The sequence below is a fragment of the Trachymyrmex cornetzi genome, unplaced genomic scaffold (assembly GCF_001594075.2).
Source record: "Trachymyrmex cornetzi isolate Tcor2-1 unplaced genomic scaffold, Tcor1.1 scaffold23, whole genome shotgun sequence".
NCBI classification, from domain to species: Eukaryota; Metazoa; Arthropoda; class Insecta; order Hymenoptera; family Formicidae; genus Trachymyrmex; species Trachymyrmex cornetzi.
Window position 1 is genome coordinate 2,656,714 of NW_017296956.1, and position 26,672 is coordinate 2,683,385.

The 26,672-nt window shown below is 35.4% G+C and overlaps 1 protein-coding gene across 1 annotated transcript in view; it reads right to left on the reverse strand.

Moving 5' to 3' along the window:
- Positions 1-6,205: 6,205 nt before the first annotated feature.
- Positions 6,206-26,672, reverse strand: part of stum (mechanosensory transduction mediator stumble) — a 32,089-nt gene continuing 11,622 nt past the window's right edge. Inside the window, exons 4-9 of the mRNA XM_018507148.1 lie at positions 24,400-26,164; positions 9,500-9,769; positions 8,359-8,617; positions 7,739-7,865; positions 7,399-7,593; positions 6,206-6,996 (exon numbers count right to left, since the gene is read on the reverse strand). Of these exons, the coding sequence (XP_018362650.1) occupies positions 6,872-6,996; positions 7,399-7,593; positions 7,739-7,865; positions 8,359-8,617; positions 9,500-9,769; positions 24,400-26,164 (2,741 nt within the window). The 3' untranslated portion in view covers positions 6,206-6,871. The remainder of the gene's footprint in view (positions 6,997-7,398; positions 7,594-7,738; positions 7,866-8,358; positions 8,618-9,499; positions 9,770-24,399; positions 26,165-26,672) is intronic.

Below are 26,672 nucleotides of genomic sequence, written 5' to 3' on the forward strand. Positions count from 1 at the left end.
TATATTATATAAACTTATATTACATCTCTACGAATACGAGAGGAAACTCTTCTCACTCACTCTTATGTAACTATCACACCGGTGTACACGCTGTAGGAGTATATGTGGGACGCCTGTATGTGTGTCTAGAACTATCATCTGCTTCACAATTCTCTGTTCGAGAGGAACACACTAACGATCACGCCGCTTCTCGTCGTATCGCGGATTTGTGTCATCGTCCGTGTAATCGCGCTCTTTGTCCCATCGACGGACCGATGCGCTTTCATCCACTTGTACAAATTTCAGAACAATAATTTGGAAACTTGTCGAGCCACGTCGTTATTGTTCGGCGACAAAGCTGTTTGTCAGTTTGTTTCGGCATAATTCAACGTGATTAATTCCCTCGATGTTAATATTCGTATTTAACATGATAATAGCGCTAAACGTGCACGCAAAAAAACACGCGTTGAAGTCTCTAGATGCACTTAAAGTCTCGTCGCATCAGTTCGAATCTTAGTCAAGATTTATTCAAGAGGCTTTTATTAATTGAATTTTTATTAGATCGATGTGATTTGCAATAAGCGCAACGAAGGATGAAAGATAAATTTTCTTCAGGTAGTTGAAGAAAGATTGGAAATCCGTAATGAAGATGCATTTTCGAGCGGTCGATAAAGGCGAAGCAGCGAGCGTGAATCGGTAACATTAATCCTAGAAGTACTAAGCTTTTTTTCTTCTCATATTATGCTTTACCAGAGGTAACATATTTTTTCCATTCGGTAGTAAGATTGTGACGAGGCGAGATGTCTTTTCCCTAGAAATTTCGAGATTCGCTGTCACGTATTTGCATCTAAGAATATCGAAATATTTCGAGTGATATCGAGATCAAGTTACGAAGAAACTTTCCTTACGACTTTTACACGAACTTGGTACTTTTAGGATTGAAAGCGACAGATTTACAGGGGATCGATTACAGGGAAAAGAAATATAAGAGGGAGGAAAGAGTAATAAAAAACGATATACACACTCATCGAGCGCCGCTAGTAAAAGACATGGTAGGCTATTATTATCGCTAAATAGTCGCTAGCCGATAGTGATGTAGTTTATTCTTTAGAGTTTATTTTAAGTTCTTAATTATATACGCGAGAAAAAAGAAAAAGAAGTGGTTACTATTAACCGACTACTATCGTATCACATTACACACTGTAACACGTCGATTATAATGACAAGAATATTTACCTGTGCATATTGACATATTATGGAGTCACATCATTAAAACATATACTACTCAATATATATATATCCAGCGTCAGCGACTCGATTCATTGACACCCACACCATATACCATGGCATAATATCGATAACTCGGAAACAGAACAATCAATTTTAAAGGCTCTCTCAGGTAGGAAGCTAACGTCGTTTGTTGTCACTTTGGCATCAAAATGTCGTTACAAATGACATCTTGACGTCGAAATAACAATAACGTCAGCTACCTGAGTTTTATATACCCGACTTTTTAATCTTTTATATTTTATTATTTCGCAACTACACAACATAAAAGAGTTAGCAGAAAGTAATTTTGATGCCGACAATTTTTAATAACAGATTATGAGGAATATTAACGAATACGAGAGACGCACCACACTTTTTCGAGTAAATAGATTAGTTTTTATGGATTATCTTATGTATAACGCGTCCAAGGATCTATCGCGCTTCCTTTTGTGTACCAGGATTTTTAATCTTTGAAATTGTGTTTTTTAGGAAACGTTTTAATAAAATTTCTTCCTTTATTCTCTAACTTTTTAATATCAGGCGTTTCTACAAGAAATTCCTTTTCCTCGGAATTTTTTAAAATATTGACTTGACCTCGGATTTGACACTAAATATCTTTAAATCGGAAACGCCGAAATTATGCGAGAGCAGAGATATTAGTAAAGTAGCTGAATAGGCTTTTTGAATAAATCGCATTAAAATTTAAAGGACTCGCCTTACTGGCTTAACATATCTTGACTTATTTCACTAACTCTCTGCCGGTCGCCAAGCAATTCACTCCTGTTACCCTTCTACTGTATATACGTACATATTTCGGACATGTATATATTTTCAACGCGAGTTTTTAATCTTAATTCGACTCACTTTCCGATATCCGTTCATTCGCTCCAATTATACTACTATTATACAGAAATACATTTTGCGACGATTGTGTAATTGCGATTGTTGCAAAAAATAGCGACCGTTCTTCAGAAAAGTCGGTGACAAATGAGATATATCGGGTATTATTATATTATACATCTTGCATTATTTTCCAGCAAAATAATTTTTATATTTTACTGCATACTTCAACAATATATTATGATCTCGCGTGCAACATAATTTCATCATGTGTAAAAAAATAACTGTATGCTTTGCACATTTTGTTTCTCTTTTATACATCATTTGATACTATTATACGAGACTTATGTTTTATAAGTATCCATGCAACATTCCAGTTTAATGAGATTTAATCGCAGGTTAATTAGTACATATATACTTTTTCCTTCTTTGAGCCAAGATCGTACAAGAATTTCTTTTACGATTCACGCGGCTGACATAAAATTACATCTTCCTCGTTATATCTTTCCGCTGCAATTACAACGATATTTGATACACTTTTTTTTCCGGTTTTATTGTATTCTCTTAATTTTCTTTTTCTTCCTCGTTATTTGCGTTTGTCAATTATTTCAAAAGGATTCTCTTTCTCTTTGTAAGGAAAAATTTTCGCGCTTCATTAATACACGTTCCACGAGTAATCGCGTAATACGAGCAGTAAATCGATTACAAGAGCGCATATATTCTTGCTCGATGCACTCGAGATACGAATCTCTGCGTCATATCCTATACATTGAAGCGACTAATTTTTTTTCGCGTTCTCGGGCAACCATGGCGAATTAATCGTGCCGTGGCGAAATAATACAGGAGGAGCCGCGCAATTAAAGTCCAGGCTCTCCGCAAGAATACATAAAACCGGCGCGAAAGTTTATGCAACGTCGCGATAAATTGCAGCCGATAAGGCGCGCGTATATCACCGCATAGCGGTGCAAACACGCGCTCCTCCGCCTCCGCGATTTTCACAAACGAATGGACGGACGGACGAACGAACGAACGAACTGCCGACATAATTGCCGCAAATTCGTGCACACGTTATCGTGCATGCACTTGTGCATCCTCGCGGGCGTGTTAAACACGCGTGCCGCGAATCGGATTGCCTCGAATTTCGCGAATTTGGCTTGATATTGCACGACCAGAGAGATTGAACGCCAGGCATGAATAACGGTAACCGCGACGCGTCCGTGCTAAAGAGATATATTTAACGAGCGACGCACTCGACGAACATGTGTGCAAAACGTGCGGCGCGCTTTGTTTATACGCTGTGAAAATTGATCGCCGGCACGTAAAATATCAAAGGGAAAGAGTTTTGTGCGCCGAAAAGAGAGATTATTTTCAATCTCTGTGAAAATGATGTTTCTAAAAAAGAGAAGTTGGCGCGAAATAACACGGTTTGATGACGCAATGTAATCGATCGCGCCTGGTTCTTTTTTTTTAATTTTTTACATTTTTCTCCCTTTCGGTCGCGATAGCGTTACATTTTTACTCGTCCAGTCCCTTTTGACGTTGATTTCCTTCGCGATGAAACGATGATATATTTTCTATCATACTAATGTCTTCTTGCTGTGTCCCTGAACGAGACAGTCTGACATCAAACTTCATGTTAATGGAGTTTATACGGCAAACACACACAAGAACGATTTTGATAAAGTACCTAAAAATTTAGCTAGATACGGATCTGAAAATAATCTTGTTAAACCATCAAAATAATCATGTTTGACTATCAAAATAATTACGTAAGAAGTTCGAGCATGACGATAATGTTGCAAAAAGCTTTGACATTCTATGCAACCAGTTTGAGCGTGCTTACATGTAATTATTTTTATGTTGGTCCAATAAAATCCCTTTTTATATTTAACTAAATATTTAGATACTTCAACAAAATCGTTCTTTCTGTACATCAATGGCTGCGTTCAGTAGACAAAGCAGTTCAATGAGTGCTCAGTGATTCTTTATTAGAATTGGTTTTGATGCACTAAAAAAGTATTAAATTTTAATAAATATTTATTTAAATGGTTTTAAGTAAATATTTATTAAATATAAACATATATTTGATATAAAAACTATTAATTTGATTTAAATATCATTTCTTTATTGAGTAAATATTTATTTACTGTAAGTAAATGTTTATTTATTATCAGTACTGTTCAGAGAAATATGTATTAAAATTTACTAAATTTTTTTCAATGTACTTATAAGTTCAGAAAAGAACTAAAGGCACAAAAATCAATTATATTGAAGAACTATTGAGCGCACGTTGATTTGTCTGCAGTTACCATTTATCGATGCAACGAAATCAATCCCAAACTAACGAGAGAATTGAACAGTTACAGGATTCATAGATGAAAAGAATACCCACCGGACAAAAAGATCGACATACACACAGATCGATCAGAAACAGGCGGCTCGGTCGTCCGTCCATCCACACAGATCACACGGACTACATGGACCAACATCTTCACATACGCATGATCGAATCCACGCGTGAAACCAAAGCGCGAGCCGGCGAATTCTGTTGGTCGCGAGGCCTTCGACAAAAAAAAAAAAACAAAAATAACGCGATCTTGATAAGATCACATCGGTTGCTTGAAATAGAGCTACTTGGGCATGCGATCGATTTGCATGCTTATAGAAGGGCAGTAGTTTCGCTAGATCCTTTGTATTTCACGAGCATGCGCACGTCTCTCTGAACTTGAGCATCTTGCAACGTCGTAATACGTAAAACGATGACGAACAACAATGAACTGTGCCAAATGAGCTTTTCCTCGTAAATCCAGCTTTCGTTTGCTGCTTCCTTTTTCCTACCACTTTGACGATTGTTTCCTCTTCCATTTTAACCATTTTGCACGTAGAAGGAAAGTCCAACTGCGTGACATCTCGTTTTAAATTAAAAAAATATAGATTTATATATTTATATGTATATATGTATACGTAGCAAAAGTAGACAAACAAAATGTACTAGCAAACAGAACGGAAAGGATAATGGAGGTGTATTGTAAAGACGCATGTGCGAAAAGTAAAATAGCGATCGCAGAGGGGAAGAAGAAGGGGGAGAACAAGAATTTCCAGAGGCAGGTATTACATTAAAAATTGACGTAAGTAATGTATTTTCATATTTACAAGAGTTACGAGTATAAGTCTAATTGGGTAAGTCTCGAGTACTTGTACATATGTGTATGTGTATGTTACGCTTGTAAAAATATAAAGCGCGTTTTTTCAAAACGTAATTATCCCATCGATATCGCTTCAAGACCGCGTCTCCGGAGATTGCGGTAATCCCGCCCCGAAGATCCCCAAGCTTAGCTATCGTATATATAAGTCTAATATCTACTCGCGCACACCAGAATTCCATTTCGACGTTGCGACAGTTACCGTCGTCGCCAAATACGATCTATTTCCCCCGTAAATCATCCTCATCGACGCAACGAGTACATTTTGAAAGAACGCCTCGGTTAAAGATGCTTTCACTGAAAGCGATTAATCTTTAAGGACGTCTTCGGATTCTAATAGGCCGCGAGCATTACGCGCGTACAACCGCTAGCTTTACAAAAAACCTGAACCTTTCGTCGACGAGAACGAAAGTTTTCGCTGCGTAGAAAAATGTGAGGCGCTCGCAAAGCCTCTGTCTATTTTATGAAAGCATCGATCTTTTTGAATTCCTGCGAGAGAGCAAAATTTTCAAGAACGGCACTGCAAGAAAACTTACAAAAGAAATTCGCGATTCTCAAATCTTCCTAGATCGATGAAGAAGCTCTGAGCTTTTTCAATCTTTCTGAAATTATTCACTTCAATTAATTACATTGTTAAGAAATAAAGCCAATTATTTATATCAAAATCAAAAAATAATTTTCTACACTAAAAGAAAAATTTACTGAATCTTAATATATATTTTTTCGATTAGTACCAAATAAATATTTACTTGTAATAAATAAATACATATTTGTTCAATAAAAAAATAATAGTTAAATTAAATCAACGGTCTTGTATTAAATAAATATATGTTTACTACATTAGTAAATATTTACTTAGAACTATTCAAATAAATGTTTATTAAAGTTTAGTATTTTTTTCAGTGTACAAATAAAACACGACATATAATGCCTTATTAAAATTTTGAAAAGATACAATATAATGTATAAGCGCCATAATGCTAACTTTGGAAAAATAGAGTAGAGACTTTACTAGCATCCTGCACGAGAATCTCGGCGATACTTCCTTACGAGAAATTTCTCATTGAATTGAAGATTTTGATGCAATAACATGCTAAGCCGCGCCAGAGAAAAGTTTTTGTGCGGTACAGGATTTCTAGTTTATACAATACTTACAGATTTCATTATTAGCTCCGATAAAAAGATTCTCCTTCCTTTCAAGAATAACGAGGAATAAATATGTTGGAAGGAAAAAGGCACGAGACAAAGGTACCGTTTTAATAATTTACAGCCTTTTTCAATGTCGAACTTTTCGTACGGCTTAGCATATTTTTGTCGCAAGTTTCTTAATTAATCTCCCATCTCCATCGTAGCCGAGGAAAGTTCTTATCGACTAATTGTCTTCACAAATATGTATATATCGCCTTCACAAATATATATAACCGTTTGTACAAGATGCTTATATTCGCGTTAGCAATAGTTTTATTCGATAATCTTCAATTCGGTACGATTAAGCGAAACCCAAAGACTTGTCGGATGAGATACAAAATATCTTTAGATAATCGGAGGACGGTCGTGCTCTCCTCTTTATTAAAAATGCATCATCGTGCCCTCTCCATCCCTCGCAGGGCTTGACTCGGCACGCCAGGAGGTAGGGCAGCTGGCTCACCCCCTCTCTCAGGATCATGGTTAGTGGCCTCCGAAATCTTGAACCGCTTGTATTTCCCTGTAATTTAATGTCGTTTTATATGTCGCGTCAAGCATTGTGAAATTTTATTACATTCTAGTTTAAAAATAAAAAATTTTATCTAAATTATAATAAAAAGTATAAATTAGTGACAATAGTTCAATAAATTAGCGATAATAATTCTTTAGAAATAATTTCCGATCAATTTTAAATAAATGGACCTTTTTTCTCAATAATAAAATAATGTTTAGAAAATACCATATATTTCCGAAAAAAATAATTCTTAAAATCTCACATAATCGTAAACAAATTAGATGTAGAGTGCTATTTTATATAATGATATAGTTTTAGGTAATTTGCTTATCGTGAATAAATTCGAATACTTTTGTCTAGTAATTCAGTAGCTAGATAGTTTTATTTAAACTATCACAGAATGCTTACTAGCTAAGCGGACCATGGTGACGCCCCACCAAATGCTCCAGCCCCATCCGACGAGACAGAATAGAACGGTAAACATTTGGCCCACGCCCACGATGAGATTGACGATCAATGCACCAAGTCGTGATCTCGCTCCAGCGACGGCGGAAAATCTTGGCTGTCCAGTGCACAAATTGAACAGGCCACTCCAAACGGTTCCTAAGCGAATTCAATTAAATTATCAGAGAGGGAATACTGATTGTAAGGGACAAACCACTTGAATATTTAGAAAATCGATAATGGCTTCTCAATGGAACACTTTGCTTTCGAGAGACGTTGATATCAATGTTTAAATTAATCGTACCAGTGCCGGGTAGTAGAAAATTCCATACTAGGCAAAACCAGGCGAGAGGGACCGGCAGACAAGGGATGGCGCCTCGCATGACAGAATTATGTTCTACCAGGACATCCGGTAGCTTAGCCTTCGGTTCCTACGACATTACAAGTTTATACATAAATAAGAAAAACTGTCTAGAAATGATTTCTAAATTGTTATCTTTGCCATGTGGACCAACGTGTTGCACCTCCTACAAGACGTTTACTTTAAAAATATTGATTCATTCGGTTTGAAACTTTCTATATTTTCGTTTTATGTATATATATATATATTCGTTTTATATATAAGTCTCTCATGTAAAGTTTTAAAAATAATAAAATAAAAAACTTCAAAAAACGGTATTATAATTTCTTGTCTTATTAAAATCATAATTGCAATTTATGTGATACTTTTAAATAATTACAACTTTTTGCAGGAAAATGACAGTGTACTTTAAATAATATTTCAAGAAAATTCTAAAACTGAAACTAAACTTTCCAAGATCGAACAAACCGCGAATAAAAAGTTTAAAAATTGAAAGGATGCAAAGTGGCGATTTGTCTTCTTCGATGTAATAATTTAGATTTCAACAAAAAATATCCATGTACCTCCGATAAAGGTGGCGGAGCCACGCTCGTAAGACTGTGCTTGGCACGTGTGTTTCTTGTGCGTTGTTGCGTGTCCGCGCGTTTGCAGCTGCATTTGCAACAGCTAAATGCACGACGGCAGAGCACACCGCATCTTCTCTCGGGCGGACAGCAAACGGTAGGCTCGGCAGGGGCGATCCTCGATTTTCTCGTACAACACTTGAGCTCTCGTAATCTCTCTCGCAAAGATAAAGATTGTCGATCTTTCGTACGAACGCATCTGTCAGTAAAACGGTTCATGACGCGATTAAAAATTTGCAAATTCCTAAAATTTTTTTTTAAACTCGCAGTGACTCTAAATAATTCGATAACAGCAATAAACCACAAAAATTTAAAAAAAATTCGAGAAATGACGTGATCTTTTTTTAAATCATCGCGTCGATTTTTTAAAAACGTTTTGAAAATTAATGTTTCTTTTGGAATATAAATTTTGATGAGAATATTTAACGAAAAGCGTTTGAGTATTCTAAAATTGAAACGTTTCCAGAAATCGAACAACTTGCGCTGATAGGAAATCTAGAAACGGAAAATATAAATATGTAATAGCAAAGTTTAGCAAAGAGCATAATACAGAAAAAGAAAGAAAGATGTATACAAAGCAAAGAAAAATTACAAGAAATCGAGTTTCCAAACATCCAAAAAGTTCTGGAAGCAAGTTTGTAAGTAACATTAAGTAAAGATAACAAGTTTCAGAGTGATCCAAATGAAACTAAGTGACTAAGAATCAATACGATGGAATATCTTCGCGCGTGATACTTTTACAGAGAATTACTTTTTTTCTAACATAAATTTCCTATTTTTATCACGTCATTTTTATTTGTCCTTAAAAATGTTCTATTCTCTTGATATAATAATATTTAATATTCTATTTATAGATAATTCTGAACGAAATAAAATTTGAATCCAATTTTCAAAGTTTATGTTTGATTTTTTCCTGTTTGGTTCCTTTCAATACTCTCCAAATAATGAGATCAATTAAACCTCTAATTGTACCAGGTTCGAAATTGTACCTTATTACTCTACATGACGTGAATGTCATTATTACTCGGTGTGACGAAAACATGGTGCTTGACCGAGTGAAATTCAAGTCTTTAAATGATACCTGCATCGCGCCTTTAATTTCGACCAGCACGACGACGCGTTTGTTATAGGCAATGGTGCATCAAGCACAGGGGTTGCAACAGGCGGTGAGATATCGTTGATCACCGTTGTCCTCCCTTGATTTCTGGTCCATAAGAGACCCTTGGGATCCCTGCGGCAAGCGAGACACCTCATACCGGAACAGCACTTGCAGTATTGACTCAAGGATCTTCCCCAACGTGCAAACAACTTTTTACTATCGCTTTGCTTCTCGTTACTGGATGCCAGGACACTGCAACAAAATCAAGCCACGTCACTATTTATTGCTTTTTTTAGACTAAGCTGAGAAATAAAACGTGCATACATTTAATTTGAATAACTGATCACTTAAATCGTAAATTAATTTATATGATATGACATATATTTATTATTTCGAAATATTCAGGCAGGAATATATATATATATAGATAATTCTTGATAGAGTACAGAATTATAATATACATTTAAAATCATATGTTAAATAGTTTTTCCTTAAAATAAGAAAGAAAATCCTCTCTTAAAATAAAAATGATATAAAATTAATATATGATTTCTCGTTTAATTTACTTTATGCAGCGTTAATGTCTAGCAATTTATTCCTGAAAGATTATTATCGATTTTACATTAGCTGCATAGACTATTAGCACCTACATACACCTGTATACATACATATGAGTCATATGTAAAATGTATAGTAATATCAGAAAGAGTATTGATTACGTTAACTAGATTCTCAAGGAGCGAATTATTCTCGCGACGTAATATTTAGATTTACTTAAAGGCGCAAATTCTACATGAAAATCACACTCTTTTTTAAACAGTAAATATTAGTTTACGTCAATATTTTCAAATATTTTAAAATTGCATAGACAACATCTACAAGTTAAATAGACAATATTACAAGCCATCGCACATAAGTGCGCATTTAAAAATGCATATCCCTATTTACTAGCGAAACGCGTTTCGTGACTCAGGATGCCCACCCGCAGGCCAAACCGCAATCGACGAAGAACGGAAGATTCTTCACACGAGGCTAATCGTAACACAAAATCCTCACGCATACCAAAGTGCCGCGGTGCACCTCAAAGCCGCGCAGGTCCCATCCCTCTGTCCGCGCACGCAATCGCAATCAAGGAAACCCCCTTACCTGCACGCAACAGCTTCGCAGGATGGAGAACCACCTTTTGGGAACTTTTCCGGGAGCGATCGGTGAACGTCGATGACACGATCGCCGATCTCGAACTCGCGATAAGCACTCCGACGACAGACCCACGCGGAGACAAGCAGAAACATCGGCGAAGATTAAGCCGCCCGAGAGTGGCCGGGAGATCGAGCACGAGGACGATCGCGAGGATTGATGAGGGCGGAAATAAAAGCACGACAGCGGTTCGTAAGTCAACGAGCGGCCATCACCGGCGGCCGGTCTCCAGTGACTTCGGTCAGTGATTGCGGGTGCCGCAGTCGCGGCAGGACGTGGCCGACGAGGGTGGCAGGGCGAGGGTGCGAGGGTGCGAGGGTGCGAGGCCGACCACGACCGGTCACGCAAAGATTTTCAACCTTCCCTTCACGTTCCAAACACCCGACCCCGCGAGCTGGCCGACTAGCTGACCGCGAAATCGATACGCGCGACACGAAGTTCTTTACCTTAACCGGCCGCGGCCGGTTTTCAATTAAAGCCGCGCTTGTAATTCGTCGTTACCTTAACCCTTAAGGGGGTAGCGAGCACTTTCGCTGATCGAAAGGAGGCCAGTTGCTGCTGGATTGATTGTGAGCTTATTTTAGAGTTACGATCACACTCGTTCGCGCGTACAAAGTTGGAAGACTCCCAAATCAAGAAGATGACAATATTTGAATATATATATATATATATCTTACTAATAACAGACAAATGACATTGAAAATATATTTCAGGAAGAAAATCTCGCAACAAAAATGTAATATTACATGTCGTTTATATAACAGTCATATATATATTTTTTAATTTTTACTCTAGATTGTTATAAATTATAATACGTTTGCTTATATGTTGAAAAAAAAACTGAATTTTAATAAATATTTGTTTTAACAGTTTTAAGTAAACATTTATTTATTTGATACAAGAACTATTAATTCAATTTAAATATTTCTTTTTATTGATTAAATATTTGTTTACTGTAAATAAATATTTACTTATTCAAAGAAATATGTATTAAAATTTAGTAAATTCTTTCAATGTACATATTTTTTAATCTTTTATTTCGTCTTAATTATTTATTTTACATTATATTCAATTTTTGACATTTTTTTTAATCTGAGAAAAAAAAATTGATTTTTTCGAGGAACAAGATTTCTTACCAACTACCACGAGTGTTATAAACCGCGATCGTAAACTGGTAGATATTGGTAAACAGTAAAATATTAACAGCCAGCTTCTCTCGCCAATTCGCGACAAAGAATATTATGCTATTACGCGCTGAGAAAATTGTGCGAAAAACGACGCTCAGCGTACTTCGATAAATTTTGTTACGTCAGTTCAATGCATTTTCACGAGAAATTTTTTACGAGCATTAAAAAAAATCCATTTTTCACGAAAGCTTACAAGATATTTTATTACGTAAACTTAATAACTTATTTTCTATAATTATCTACTTTTTTATGCACTTTGTTTATTGATTATTGAAATTTGTTGTTAACATAGGAACTTTTTTATATTTTATTTTTAATATTTCTATTTTACATTCAATTTACCACAGCTTCAAGGAATTAAATTCAAAAATTTTTCGCTCACATCATTGCGATAAAACTATCACGCTTTATCCAAAAAGGGAGGCTTCAAAACTTATCCGCTCTAAAAAGGATTAACTCAGTGGCACACTAAAAGCACGCTGGTTGGACGATTATATAGCTGGATCATGATTCACGACACGCTCGACAAAACCATTAAAAGTTGCACATGTCTGAAAGTTCGTATTCCACCATTTGCGCCGCTGATTAAAGAGGCATGGCGGCGGAGGGAATAAAGGTGAGGGGGCTGGCAAAAGCGGCGGAAAGTTTGCGCAAAATGCAGTGTCATTAAAGCGCAAATACCGCGATCTACTTCGATGTGGGTAATTTTGTTCCGTGCCGAACACTTTCCCCTGTAATTTCGCCACTAACGAGAGCAGAGAATCCCAGAAAAAAAACCCGCTAAGATTATCTTGGGAATCAGAGCATCTTCTTTCAGAGGTTTCCGGTCGGTCTCCGGAGGATGCGCCTTGTAAATGAATGAAATTCGCCTTAACTAAGAAATTGCCCAACAAGCGTTCTCCGTAATTTAATTAATCGGTCAGATCGATCTCGCGCGCGTTACCGCAACAACGCGCACATTGTGTTCAGGAATAATGCGAGCTAATTCTCGCTATTTTTGTTTCCTCATTTTCTTCGTTGAATCTCTAGTCTGTGGTTCTGGAAATAGCATCAAAGATCGTGATTTTTGATGAATCTAACGTTAGAACATTTAATAATAAGATTTGTAGGATTAAAAAAAATGTTCTTAAGAATTTTTTTAATTAGAGAATAATATATGCGCGACATCAGTTGCAGTATTAATCTATTAATACAAACAAAAAACAATATTAAGATTAGAAACAGGACCAAAAAAATTTTTTTATTATATAAATAAAATTTGTTTAAAAATTTAAAACAAACCGCTTACAAGAGATATGGAAGGTATCACTCGTTTGCTAATAACATGATTAAAAAATTGTCTCTTTTAAATTATTTATAAAATAAAGGCGGAAAAACACAAAGAAAGAAACATACTTTAAAAGAACATACTTTTATTTTGTAATCAATTATTGCATCAAAATTGTATCTTAAAATTAATATTACAAAATTTTAATGATTCAAAGCATTCAAACTTATTTTCTGAAAAATTTTGAGTCGTGTCGTTGTTGTAGCAAACGAGTGATATAATAAAAAGAATCTGGCGTTGCGTTTGCTATCGGATTGCATGCAAATCGGCTCTTTCCGAAAGGTAGACTCGGACGCAGTGAAATGAATGCCATAATTCAGATCTACAGCAATTGTTTCGTGTCGCGCGAGAGGAATTATCATTCGCACAAATTGTAATAACTGTCGTTATAACAAAGCTACAACAGCTCGTTGCATTGCCTTGTAAAACAGCGGCTACGTGCCGTGTCGCATAAATGTAACGGGAACAACCTCAGAAATTTCTTTACGCACGTAAACAGAGTTCACGAAAGAGCACGAAGGGCAAGTGATTAAGTAGTGATTACACGCATGACTGACCCCATTAGCACGTATCTCAATAATAAGTGAGATATTAATCGCATTAAACTTTCGTCGAAAACTTTCGTCGAAACAAACAGATCGTTGTTGAATAAAAATTAACAATATTTCGTCTCACGAGCACGTTTAATCAATTTATTCAGTTTGGCAGAAATTGATAGCGATAAAAATACGTGACTTATAAATTCTGTTACATTCTAAAAGTATATTCGAATTGCGATAGCAACGTGACAAGCAAAATTAATAAATAAACAAGCGTGATAGATCGTTAGTAATAAAACGTTATACGCTTGTTCGCAATTTGGAGCATATTTTTCAGTATTATATTGTGCTCGGAAATAACGGGAGAGCTTTTCACATCGTTATCGAACTCGCTCGCGTTAATAAATATGCGTTAAAGGTCTGAAATGAATTTTTCTTAACATGTTATTAAGCGAAACTTTTCATTTAACGATCCCACTGAAAGATATGAATTTCTGACATTAATAATAACGTAGGGAAAAAAGAGAAACAAGATATTGATATGTTCAATCTTAACGTAAGAGCATATTTATCAGTAATATAATCTACTCGTTACTCTCCGACGAAATTCACGGATTATTAATGCAAACGAATTAATAATGCAAACTGCCTGCAATTCCGTGCTTCTAACTGCCGCGACATGCAAATATAAAAATGCGTGTGGACTTTGTTTATTTATAGCTCGCGCGGTGCCGTCTACAGATTAAAAATAGTTTTTCTATCGATTAATATTAACTTAATCAATGCTCGCGAGAGGGATGTGACCAGAGAGGAACACTTGAGGGAGGAATTGTAATTAAGGTATTCAATTCTATCGCGGGAGAGAGAGAGAGAGAGAGCTTATCTCGAATACGTGTATTAATGTCTTACGCCTTACGCAATTGTCAAATTGTAAACGTCACGCGTTTCAAATAATAAAGCCACGCAACATGCAAATTCAAACATTCAGTTCTGTTTATATTGTGACTCGCTTCACTGTAAAAAGTTTAATAGCAATGTTTAACATGTTTAAAGCATTTTTGCAAAACAAATGTTTAACAATGAGAGATATTTCAATTTTAAACGCTTTAGTTTTAAAAAATCCCCCTATCTATATTCCGTATCTATCAACATTGCAAATTGGTGCACCTTCCTGATATATATTCCGATGCTAGTTACAAGGATAAGGAAGATGCAATTATCTTAATCTGCAATTAAACTGGACTGGAAAGGAGCAAAGGTAACGAAAGAACGAGGATCAGAAGGAAGTAAATGTATATGCAAATCACATTGAAATTTGTTTCGCTCGATCTTTAATAACGCATTCCCGCATGTAATATTCTTGGGTTACACGATATATATACCGTGAACGTTTCCCGCGCGTTATCGAGGATCAACGGGTCAATTATGTCGAATTGTGGGAAATGGCCTGCTGGTTTACATAAAAAAAATGCAAGCGTGCGTTAATAAAGCAAAGGCGAATCACGTGCGGTCGTATTGAAATTAATGGTTTACCTAGGACGAAGTAATTGAATCACCATGTATACGATTATAAAGAAACGTATAATAAATATTAATTATACTAATAATATTAATAATTTAAAAGAAACGGTATAATTTTTGCAAACTCTTCCGTTTCTTTTAAATAAAATAAAAAAGCTTATTGTGTTTTTCTCGGAAAAATTACTATGTAATTTCAGTAGAAAAGTCTACACGATGGTCAGACGGACGAAACCTGTCGGATCATATTAAAAATGTATTTGTTGTCATAAGCTTCTGATTAAAATTAAAATTTTAAAACAGATTTTTTTCTCGAAACGTTCAAACGAGTATTTGCCAAAATCTAAATCATACAAAATATATTTAAATAGATTAACCCTCAAATGGCACACTTAGGGGCCAATTCTGTAACTTTTAACGACAGTCCTTGATGTCATTGCGCAGCTTTTTAACTCTACATAATATCTACGCAACGACATCAATGACTGTCGTTAAGAGTTACAGAATCGATCCCTTATTTTCAGCACCTTCGAACCGCACACATGGGTCATTTGTGTTCGACTCGATTTTAAGGCTCTTAAAGTGCTGGAAAAATTCTGTAAAAATTCACACATATTCTTTAAGGTCTCTACTAAATTATTCTACTATGTGGAAAAAAAGTTAAGGTAGCATAGGGTCACAGGCGCGCAGATATATGAGAAATAAGAATGTTAGAAAGTGCATGGACACGAATGACCCATGTCGTTCGAGGGTTAATAGCGCAATAATCAATCTACCATTATATTTACTTGCCGCACATTTCCATAAATATCTACATTTGATACGTATAAAAAGGTACTTGTGTCCGATTATTTCTCAACACCGCATATGACTCAACGGATGCGGATCAGCCAACTAAATCGGATTATCGCGTGATGCGAAAGCACGTGCTGCCTCACTGCATTCTTTTGAATCCATTAATCCTCCTATGCAGTTATTTAACACCGTCAATCTCGATGAAGTCTCGATGAAGTCTTTCTTTTCATGAAACGGAGAAACTCTATCCTGAATACATAATATACATTGCAGGAAAAGATGGTGGCTAAACGAATGATCGATCATTGCCTCAATCGAAGACTCGGTTATCATTTCCGGACGTGCCAGCAGATCCGAACGACGCAAATCGCCGCGATGGACAAATCGCAGGTACCGTGAGGGAGGGCGGCATGGCCGAAAATTGACGTAACGTGGCAAGTGACCGGCGAGGCGTCGCGGCGCTGCGCGTCGCGCCGCGTCGCGTGCGGCCAAGGTCGACCTATGCCACTCGTATTTCACTCGATCCGCTTGTGTGCTCTCGTTTCTCTTTATAGCCACCACGACACCCAAGCCCACCTTGCGCGAGAGCACTTCCCCTAATTCGCCGATTGTCGCACTCGTAAAAGAAAAGAAAAAGATTCGCGCGCGAAAGCTGAGCTCAAACGCTGGACAGTGTTTTACTAGTCACTTCGTGAGGATGAATCACTAGGGTTCAATTGTGCAGATGCTCAAGATGTATTTTTCTTGAGTGCACCCTATGGACTTATCAGTCAAAAGCAAGAATGAAATATACGTGAAATAGACATTTTAATACTTTTGCCAAAAAGAGGAATATATACCATAATATCTGATTATACTGTAATATCTTAGTAACTATTATACTTCTTTTGATTTATATACAAGAATAATAATCCCATTAAAGAAATAAAAGAGATACTATTTTAATGTGAGGAATATATCAGACTGAATAAAAGTTAGAAAATATTGTTTGTTGGAAATTTTAATAATTGCTAATTTAAATTTTAATTGGTATGTTATTGTTTATTTTTTAACTTTATCGAAATTAAATTTATTTAAGTTTTAGAAAATATTCTTCGAAACAATCTGTATATAAGGGTACTACAGAAAGTGAATAAAAATTGCCGCGAACAGTAATTTAATCGCTTAGATATCGCTGTGAATTACTAGTGAGATTTAGTATCTAGCGGCTATTATGCCATTAGTGTGCAAATTCGTAGTCAGCAGTTTACCCCGCTATTCTCAATTAGACGAATCACTCTCCGATAAGTTGATTCTGCATTTTATTTCTTACCACCTCGAATTAGTTCCATTTTTCTTCAGATATAATCTGACTTTCATGAAAGCAATTCTTCTTATACAATGTAAAGTGGAGACACCATTCCTGTTACGTAAAACTTCCATGATCGATTCTTATTTGTAGAAGTCTAATCGATTACGTAAAAGAAGCATTTATTTTTTAAACGTCAGTTTCCAAAAGAGTTACATGATTAATTATGGATAACTTTTGAAAAATGTAAAACATAACTAAACTACGATGCAAACGCATTCAACAGTCGTTAAAAAATAAATTTCGTGACGATAATGGGAAGTTCAGACGATGTAAAAAGGATATACGGTAAGATGACCAACTCTTTGAGAAAGCAAAGAGGTGCATTTAAAAAAATTCAATATTAATTATCGTAATAAAATTTTGGTAGATAGACATTTGTTTAATAATTGTTAACAAAATACATAAACAATATCATATTTAAACAATATTATATTGGTAAATAACTAGTAACACTTAATATATAACCTCACATGTGATTACAACAAAAATTACGTCAAGTTACGAGGTCACATTTTATTTTCTAAAATTGTACTTTTCTATACTAAATATATTTTATGAATAATATCTGGGTTTTTTAATAAAAAATCATAACATTGTTCATATATGAATTGAAAATTATATTTCACACTTATTATTTTTGTTTATTATTTTACATTGATCATTTTTACACTTAAAAAAGGGAATTTATAATCATGTTTTTAATTTGAGACAAAACTTGGGACGAAGAGTTAAAATTTGGGACTGTTCTTCCTAATTTGAGACTGTTAGTCACTGAGATATACGGCAGATCGTTCTATTTTCTCACGTTGGAGAAAAATACTTGGAGGAAATGGTTCATAAAAGAAATAGAACGCTATATATTTGTCATGAACGATCGCGCATTGCATTTTCCACGACGTATCTTCGTAACAAAAAGAAGTTTTAGTGTTCCACAAAACAAAAGTCATCGAGAGATCGTGGGCGAGTTGGCTCGCGTGCGAGATCAACCGTTAGATACAAAGATGGACTTTCGTACTTACATCCTTGACTTTTTTATGTAACGAATTCTTTGGGCAAAATTGTATTTCTTCGAAAAGAAAAAAGTGATGATTTCTCAAAGCAAGAGATGTAAAATAAAAGTATTTGTTTTTCTTTTATTTATATTTTTATATATTGTTTAAAATAACTTTAGAAAACATTTTCTACATTTCTCTTATGAGATAGTTCAGAATTAAAATATGGATTTGAAAAATTAATTAAATAAATGAACAAATTATTAACAATGAAAATATACTACAATTGGCAATAATAAAAAGTATATATTGAATCATTAAGAAAATGAATTAAGCTGTAATAGAATACATGAATAGATATCGATTAGTCTACACTTCGCCGTCTGTGCTGTGTGTGTGTATGTTCATGATATAAATACAATAGATTTGAAATAATTTACAACTTTGGTAATTTACTTTCTCTTTGACTTGATTAAACTAAATAAAAATATTTCTCTCATATCAAAATAACGCGTTCTTTCAAAATATGTACGCAAGCATTACGACAAAAGCAAAACAAATATTCTTGCACACGTGAGAAAGAAATTTAAAAAAATATGATAGAGAAATTTTATGATTTCTCTCGTATAATTCGTGAAATTCATATAATTCGAAATTCTTTCATAAAAGAACGATTATGTTGAAAAATATCAAAAACTTTAGATACATACAAATCTGAAAATAATTTTGTTGATTGTCAAAATAATTATAGGAAATTTAACCATAATAAGCAATGTTACAAAAAGTTTTACATTCTGGCAACTAGTTTGAGCTATTTAATTATCTGGAAAATCCAACAAAATTTATTTTTAAATCTTTATCTTCAGCAAAATTGTTCTTTCCGTGCAGGAGACTATTTTGATAGCAATGTTTGCTCTCAAGGATATTATGTTTCAAGTGTCGCGAATCAACGAGATCTCAAACTGAAGCATGCAATTATTTTAAAAAACTTCCGGAATTTGTTTTGCGAGATTAAGTTATACTCATTAATAGCAATAGCGTTTATAACACTGTCACGCTATTGCGGTCTTGTGAGTCATTGGAACGTAACGTGGCTAGTAATAATATCACACGAAATTACGGCATGAGATTCTCTCGCGCAGAAAGAATTTAGTATCTATGCACTTACGACGTTAATAATAATCGCTCGCAATGGTTGTGCAACGCAAGATGCGCGAATTCAATGCGATCGCAACTTTGAGGAACTGATCGCTGCCGATGTCCTAATTGATCCACACACGCAGATGGATGTATAACGTATGGATATAATAAATAATGAATGAGGTGCAACGTACCGATCTAGCGCAGCTTCATTAATTATTCATCAAAATCTAATTTCAAAAATGAGGGGAAGGAAATGTTAAATGAGCTGATTATATTCAGAGAGAGAGTGAAATTAAATTTTGAAAACACCTTATCAGGATCATTACAGGATCGATTTAACATTTTAATGATAAAATTTATCGATAAAAAGATATGTTTTTGCATCAATTAAATCTTGATATCACAAAAAAGTAGTTGACATTTTCTAATTCTTATATTTTTTAGCGAAATTTTAGTGAAATTATTTAAGAATTCAAATATCTATAAGTATATACATTAAATAAATACATATAAATATTATAATATTTCGTGATCGATACAATTTTTACTTTAATATCTAAAATTAGCCGGTTACAATTATGTTATAATTTCATCTTACGGCGATTTTCAAATTAAATTTCTCAAATATTTGTGTGATTATCGCGAAATAACGATAATCAACATTAACTACGTTGATTCCGCAATATTTTGAGCGTTGACGGGTGGATGAATGTCGTAGGTATTTTTATTATTAAAGCGCCTTGTCCTAGGACGGGCAGCCATTATGACGGCGAAGAAGGATGGTTCGAAGATTCTAATTTATTATCCCCTTGAGCTAGCCCACGGTAGCTCGTCGATGTAAATCCCAGCACGATCGATAGACACACCTCGGCCGCTTCGACCGAAGGTGGAGGTTTATAACTAACCGGGGTGAAGGAACTCTTGAATCTTGCGAGACTGTAGATAGGACGGGAACTTCCTTGGCCTGTTCATGTCTTAGCTGGCGAAGCGAAAACTTTTCGCGGAAGCGCGTACGTCTTTTCACGGATACCGCGCTCATATATTTATTCCACAAGAATAAAATCACCTGCTAGTCGATCTGCGAAGGATTTCCAAATTATCTTCTAACAAAAAAAATAGTTTTTCAGTTTTTTTTAAATAAACAATGTTTCATTTAATTTTCTGATCCAATTTCGAGTCGGTGTTTGAGTGAATATTTGTGAACACTACGTGTTCAAAAACATATAGAGGATTTTATAAAGAGGATTAGCTACCTCGAAATTTACGCGACAGGGAAAAAATAGCTTTTCAAATTTTTTTTTAAATAAACGATGTTACATTTAATTTTCTGATCCAATTTCGAGTCTGCGTTCAAATTGATATGCAAATACAAAGTGTTTACCAACACATGTTTTTTATAAAGAGGATTTAGCAACTGTGAAATTTACGTTATTTACGTGACAGGACAAAAATGATACAGATCTAAACACAGAGAAAGTCACTCGAAGGAGGACAAAAAGAAGAATCTAGAGATCTTTCACTATTCGAGAGTTTCTGTCATTCGAACAAATGACTTACGTCAACTCTCAGTCGAGAGAAATCGTTATATATGTATATCATAGTTATATGTATTGTTATATATAACGTTAGTTTAAATAATGTCTACAAAAGTGGCACAAAAACACAAAGCGTTTAGAATTATTATATTAACTTGACAATTTCATGATTTAAGAGGAGAATTATCCATATAATTTTTAATTCAAGTGTTTCTCACATTTTACGGTCAGAATGACCGAGATTACTGCAGAAATTGCTGCTTTTACGTATGTAGTGCGATCTGCTCGGTCTTTAGCTTTCTGAGAAGAGAAAAAGGAAGATTGATTAATTGCGACGACGTGCGAAATATGTTTGGGCAGCCACATGAGATAAATTAACCGACAGATCAAATGCCAAAATTAATTATCTCATCAAGAGTCACTCAGACTCGCCTAAATCACGCGATCGCAATTAAGTTTAACGGTAAGTTTGTCTTGAGAAGTACTAAACGGGGAGCCAGCTAGGAAGCATCGTGGAACGATGAATAAATAACTGCGCAGTAACGGCCCTGTGATTTGCTTTGAGATACCCGTGAAATTACTGCAATACTACACAGTACAACGAATGACGCGATCTATCGTGTATATGCAGTCATCAGAAATTCGATATACGTCATAATAAGACATGACTTGATCAGAGCATGAGACGCCGGTAAATTGCGACAAATTGGAATTGGTTTATATATATATACATATATATATATTTTTTTTAAAGGCGATAAATTCTTGTACAGAATCATAGCAACATTCAATTAAGGAAGGGACGAATTTTATAATCTAAGTTTTATCTTCGTACATGAGATATATTGAACTATAAACTCATTTTATTCTCGCAATTTAATTGAGTTCCAAAAGTGCGATAAAATATCTTGAAGGTTTATTACAGTATTTTTAATTTACGAACATTAGATACAATTTGACTTTGGGTAACTCCAGCAAATACAACGCCGCGCTGGAATTTACACCACAGAAGCCAGAAAAAATAGGAGTAAGAGTAATTTTCCCGCAACTACTTTGTTACATGCCTTTATGTTATATTAGTATTGTGTTATGATTTCAGCTTGTTACTGTTAATATTAATGAAATTATTGTGAGTTGAATCGATTTGTCACTGTAATAAGTAACGCCATCATAAATTATAACCTACATAAAATGATTACTGTAGGGCGTGTAAAAGACTTAGTTGTTATTTCGTGATACATACGTATAGTAAAATAGTAAAGCATGTTGTGTAGTAAAATACAAGTGCTTTGCTTTCGTATTCTTTGTTTAGTTTGTTGTCTTGTATATCCAACCTGTTTGGAATATACGGCATTTTTAGCGAACAGGATTTATGCTCAAAGCATTGAATTCAATGCACTAAATGCAACAAACGCATTATATGAAATATGTACCTCATGTCATAATACTTGTAATATATGTAGGAAGATTGTAATTATTATTTATTATTTCATATACATATTTACCATTCTTATTCCTTAATAAAACTTTATAAACATATTTTATATATTATTGTGTCATTATATGTCTTATCTATATGCATTATTTGTACATTTTTCATGAGCCGTACATACCCCCCCTCCCCACCCCTTATGAGTAGCCATATATCCCATCCCTATGGGATATACGGCAAAAATGCAAGAGTTTCAAAAAGTTTATTTTTTAATATATGAAAAAAAAATATTTCAGATTTCTAATATTTTTTTCATAGCAAAAGACAATACAAAGTTTTTAGGTTTTTACCGATATAGTTCGTTTACTATAAACATAGTAAATAATACTTAATAAATTAAGTTTTTGATAGGTGCGGCGTATATACCGGAGTTACTCTACATTAAATTCGTAATAAATTATACCCAACTTGAATTATTTTTATTCATTTCTATAGGTCGTTATTTGATACTCACAAAGATAAAGATTTGAGCTTAGAAATAAATTAAAAAATAGCTTGTACAGCTGTCTCAGCAGAGAATATTCTCGTCTTCTAGAAAGTTTCGGAAGAACTTTCAGCAATCAAATAAGTAGCTCGCTTGAACGTTTCTAGCGAAAAATTAGAATCGAGTATCGAGTCAGAGTAATTACACGTGAAAGTTGAAAAGTTTCAGAAGGTGATGCAATTCGGTCACTGCTATTCTTTTCGATATAAAATAATCACGTCATGAAAGTTTTTCATTTATTTAATAGAGAACGATGCCTCGTTTCCGTGCCGTCCAGCCGATAGAGAGCGATGCCTCGTTTTCGTGCCGTCCAAACCGAAAAAATTTCATCTTCTGATCTGATCACGATTCATTCGAAGCGCAACCCAGATCACGCTCCCGCAAGGCAAATAGCTTTAATTTTATATCAATCACATGAGCAAAAATAACGCGAATTAACAAATAAACTCACGCGTGTACATTTCAATTGGCGTATCACGAGACTCGTACAAAATGAAAAAATTTATAAATTTAACAGTCATCAGTCCTTCCTCATTAAAGATTCGTGTAAATATATGGATTCTATATGATGTATTTAATACGCTTAACAATGCACCTAATTATCATATAATGAATTAACGTTATTAATCACTCATGCATTAAACGTATATTTTTTAGCTGCGTGTTATCTCTCTGACATTAATTGCACTTAATTAATTACAATTCAAACAAAACAAACTGTCTCCATAAGTACAGTAGGAAAAAAGAGAAGGACGAGAAGGAGGAAAGGAAAGAAGAAAGTTTGGATGGAAATAGGAAACGCAATTAAAAAGCACATTTATAGTTTTCATTAAGATTTTAAACTTTGATATTTATAACCAAAGATTACTTTAATAAAACATTTCGTATAAATAACTAAGAAATTGTAAGATATTCATTTCATTTGAAATCAATTCCAAAAATTCCACACATATTAGATAAAATAAAAAGATTTTTTATGATTATTTGAAACTGATTTAAAAATTAGATTTAAGTAAAGTATCTCTTAATACTTTGACGATGTGTTCACGTGTAAAAATGTTTACATTCATGAACAATATGAGATAATTAGCTGACAAATAATTGACGCGCAGTTTGCTTAAACTGGAAATTATAGAAATTCACAAGAAAAATATTATTAGGCACAAAGAACCTCCTTAATCGAGTGGCAGTATTCATTCATGTGTGTTTAATCTCATCAATCGATTTTCACTTACAATTAATATTAAAGAGAGAAAATGTGAGATATATCAATTTTTACGCATAACGTGTAATTAAATAGAATGATAAAAATCAAGACTCACGCTGGTTCTCCGTTCTGCTCGATGCGAACGATGTTACCGCTGAGAGTCTCGATCTCCTGCGGCCGCTTCACCGTGTGAACACCCGTTTTCTCCCTCGGCGAGGACACCCCTCTGACCGTGTTCACGCTCACCCCCGTGTCCGTCGACCTTACGCTCTCGATCGAGTCCGTGGACACGCCGGTGGAGGATTTCAGGGACGCGTCGCTACCGCGATTCTCATTCCTCGTTCGAACCACAGCATCACTGTTTACACCTGCGTTCACTGCACCGACTGCGGGATTCACATTGTTACTCTTTGCCACGTTGTTCGTTATCGTATTGTTGCTCATTGCCGTCGCGTTATTCACTGTCCTCGCCTCTTCAGTCGCTTTGACCTTCAAGTCGTTCTCCATCACCGTGGGCATCTTATCATTTGTTGGAACGTCACGACTCGCAGTTGTCTTGCTGCCCGCAGAACCACTCTTGATCTCCGTCGTCGAAGCAGCTTTCGATTCTTCCGGAGCCTTCCCGTCACTTGGTCTGGGCCCGCGAACATTCTGACTGTTTCTGCCAGAACGCTGATTAGCAGAAGACTGATTACTAGAACGCGATTCATCATTCATCTTAACGCTTTTCATAGATTGAGTAACGCTACCGCTCTTTGAGTGACCTCCAGTGCTACCCTCTGCACCGACAGGTGAGTCCTTCTTATCGTTTCCAGAATTAATCGCTTGAGTTGTCTTGACCGACTGATTTTCGACAAACGGCGAGGATTTCTGGCTCGTCGATGCTGCATTCGGTGTCGAAGGCATCGGCGATTCGCTTTTGGATACAGGAGAAATAGAGGACTTGAGCGTTCCGTCGGACCGTTCCTTCTGCTGATTCGTCGTTGAGCCGTCATTACGCTCCACGAGAAGTGTGTTCGCATCGATGTGCAGGGGTTGCACCGCTGTGGTCGTAGTGGTGTTCACCAACCGTTCACTAGACGTGCCGATCGCCTGCGAGGTTTGCTTCAAAAGATCTATAAGATCCACATCATCCGCAGTGGCCGAGGAATTCCCATTCATTTCATTTTCCTTCGAACTCATTTCAGATCGACCATTCTGAACTGACTGGTCTGCCTGTTTGTCGCTTTTGCTTTCTTTCGCAAACCTTTCCGTCTTTCCGGTGCTCTGCTCGGGCATCGAGATAAACCTGCCGGTATTCGACGAACCGTTCGCCTTGCTCGTCTTCAGAGGAATCTTTGATGGTGAAAGGAGACGTTCCTTGCTTGGACTTCTATTCTGATTATCCTTTCGAGCAGCGGCGTTGTTCTTTTGCGGCGACGTTGCTCTTCTCGATATCTTCGTAGGCGATTGTTTCGTGGTGTCTTTTCTTCTTACGTTCGATCGAGGGGTCGTCTTTTCCGGTTTCGTCGGAGTGCCTTGGATCGGTGAGAGTCGCGTCGAGCTCTTCGTCGGTTGTCGGCGCGTCGCCGTCGAGTTATTATTGAGATTACTAGTGGAATTGGAGATGAAACGAGTCTTGGCTTCGGTCAGATTCGTATGACTCCGGGAGTCGAATTTGTTCAAACGCGTCTTCGAGTCGTTCAGCCGCGACTTTGAATCGGACGTGTTCAATCGATTTCGTGAGTCCGAGACATTTAGTCGCGTCTTCGAGTCGACTCGGCGACCAATCTTCGGTGACGGCGAACGCTCGTTGTCCTTTGTCAAGGAGGTGGACCGCTGACGATAAGTCGGCTGCGGTATCAGACTTCTTCTGGGACTATTTTGTTGCGACAACGACACTGCAAGACATAAACAAGTGATTTAACAAGGAATATCGTTGACAAAGATCATATTTTGATGGTAGTAAAAAAATACTGAGAAAAAAATTTTTATTAGGGTGAAACGGGGTAATTTGGATAAGTTAACAGAAATTGAATACACGACCTCAATCTTTTATACAATTTGAAAATTTTTATTAATTTATACAAATTACTCCGTTTTACCCTATTTGTGACTATAATTACATGTTACTATAATTATGATTATTATTACTATAATGTTAGTAATAATATATGTATAGTTCTACATTGACAAAAAAATATAGTCAATTTTAATAAATATTTAGTTCAATACTGCCAACTAAACATTTACTTACAGTAAATAAATGTTTGTTCAGTAAAAAAAATGATTGTTAAATCAAATTAACATTTCTTGTATCAAATAAATATATCTTTATATTTAATAAATATATTTAATTGGCAGTATTCAACTAAATATTTATTAAAATTGACCATTTTTTTTCAGTGT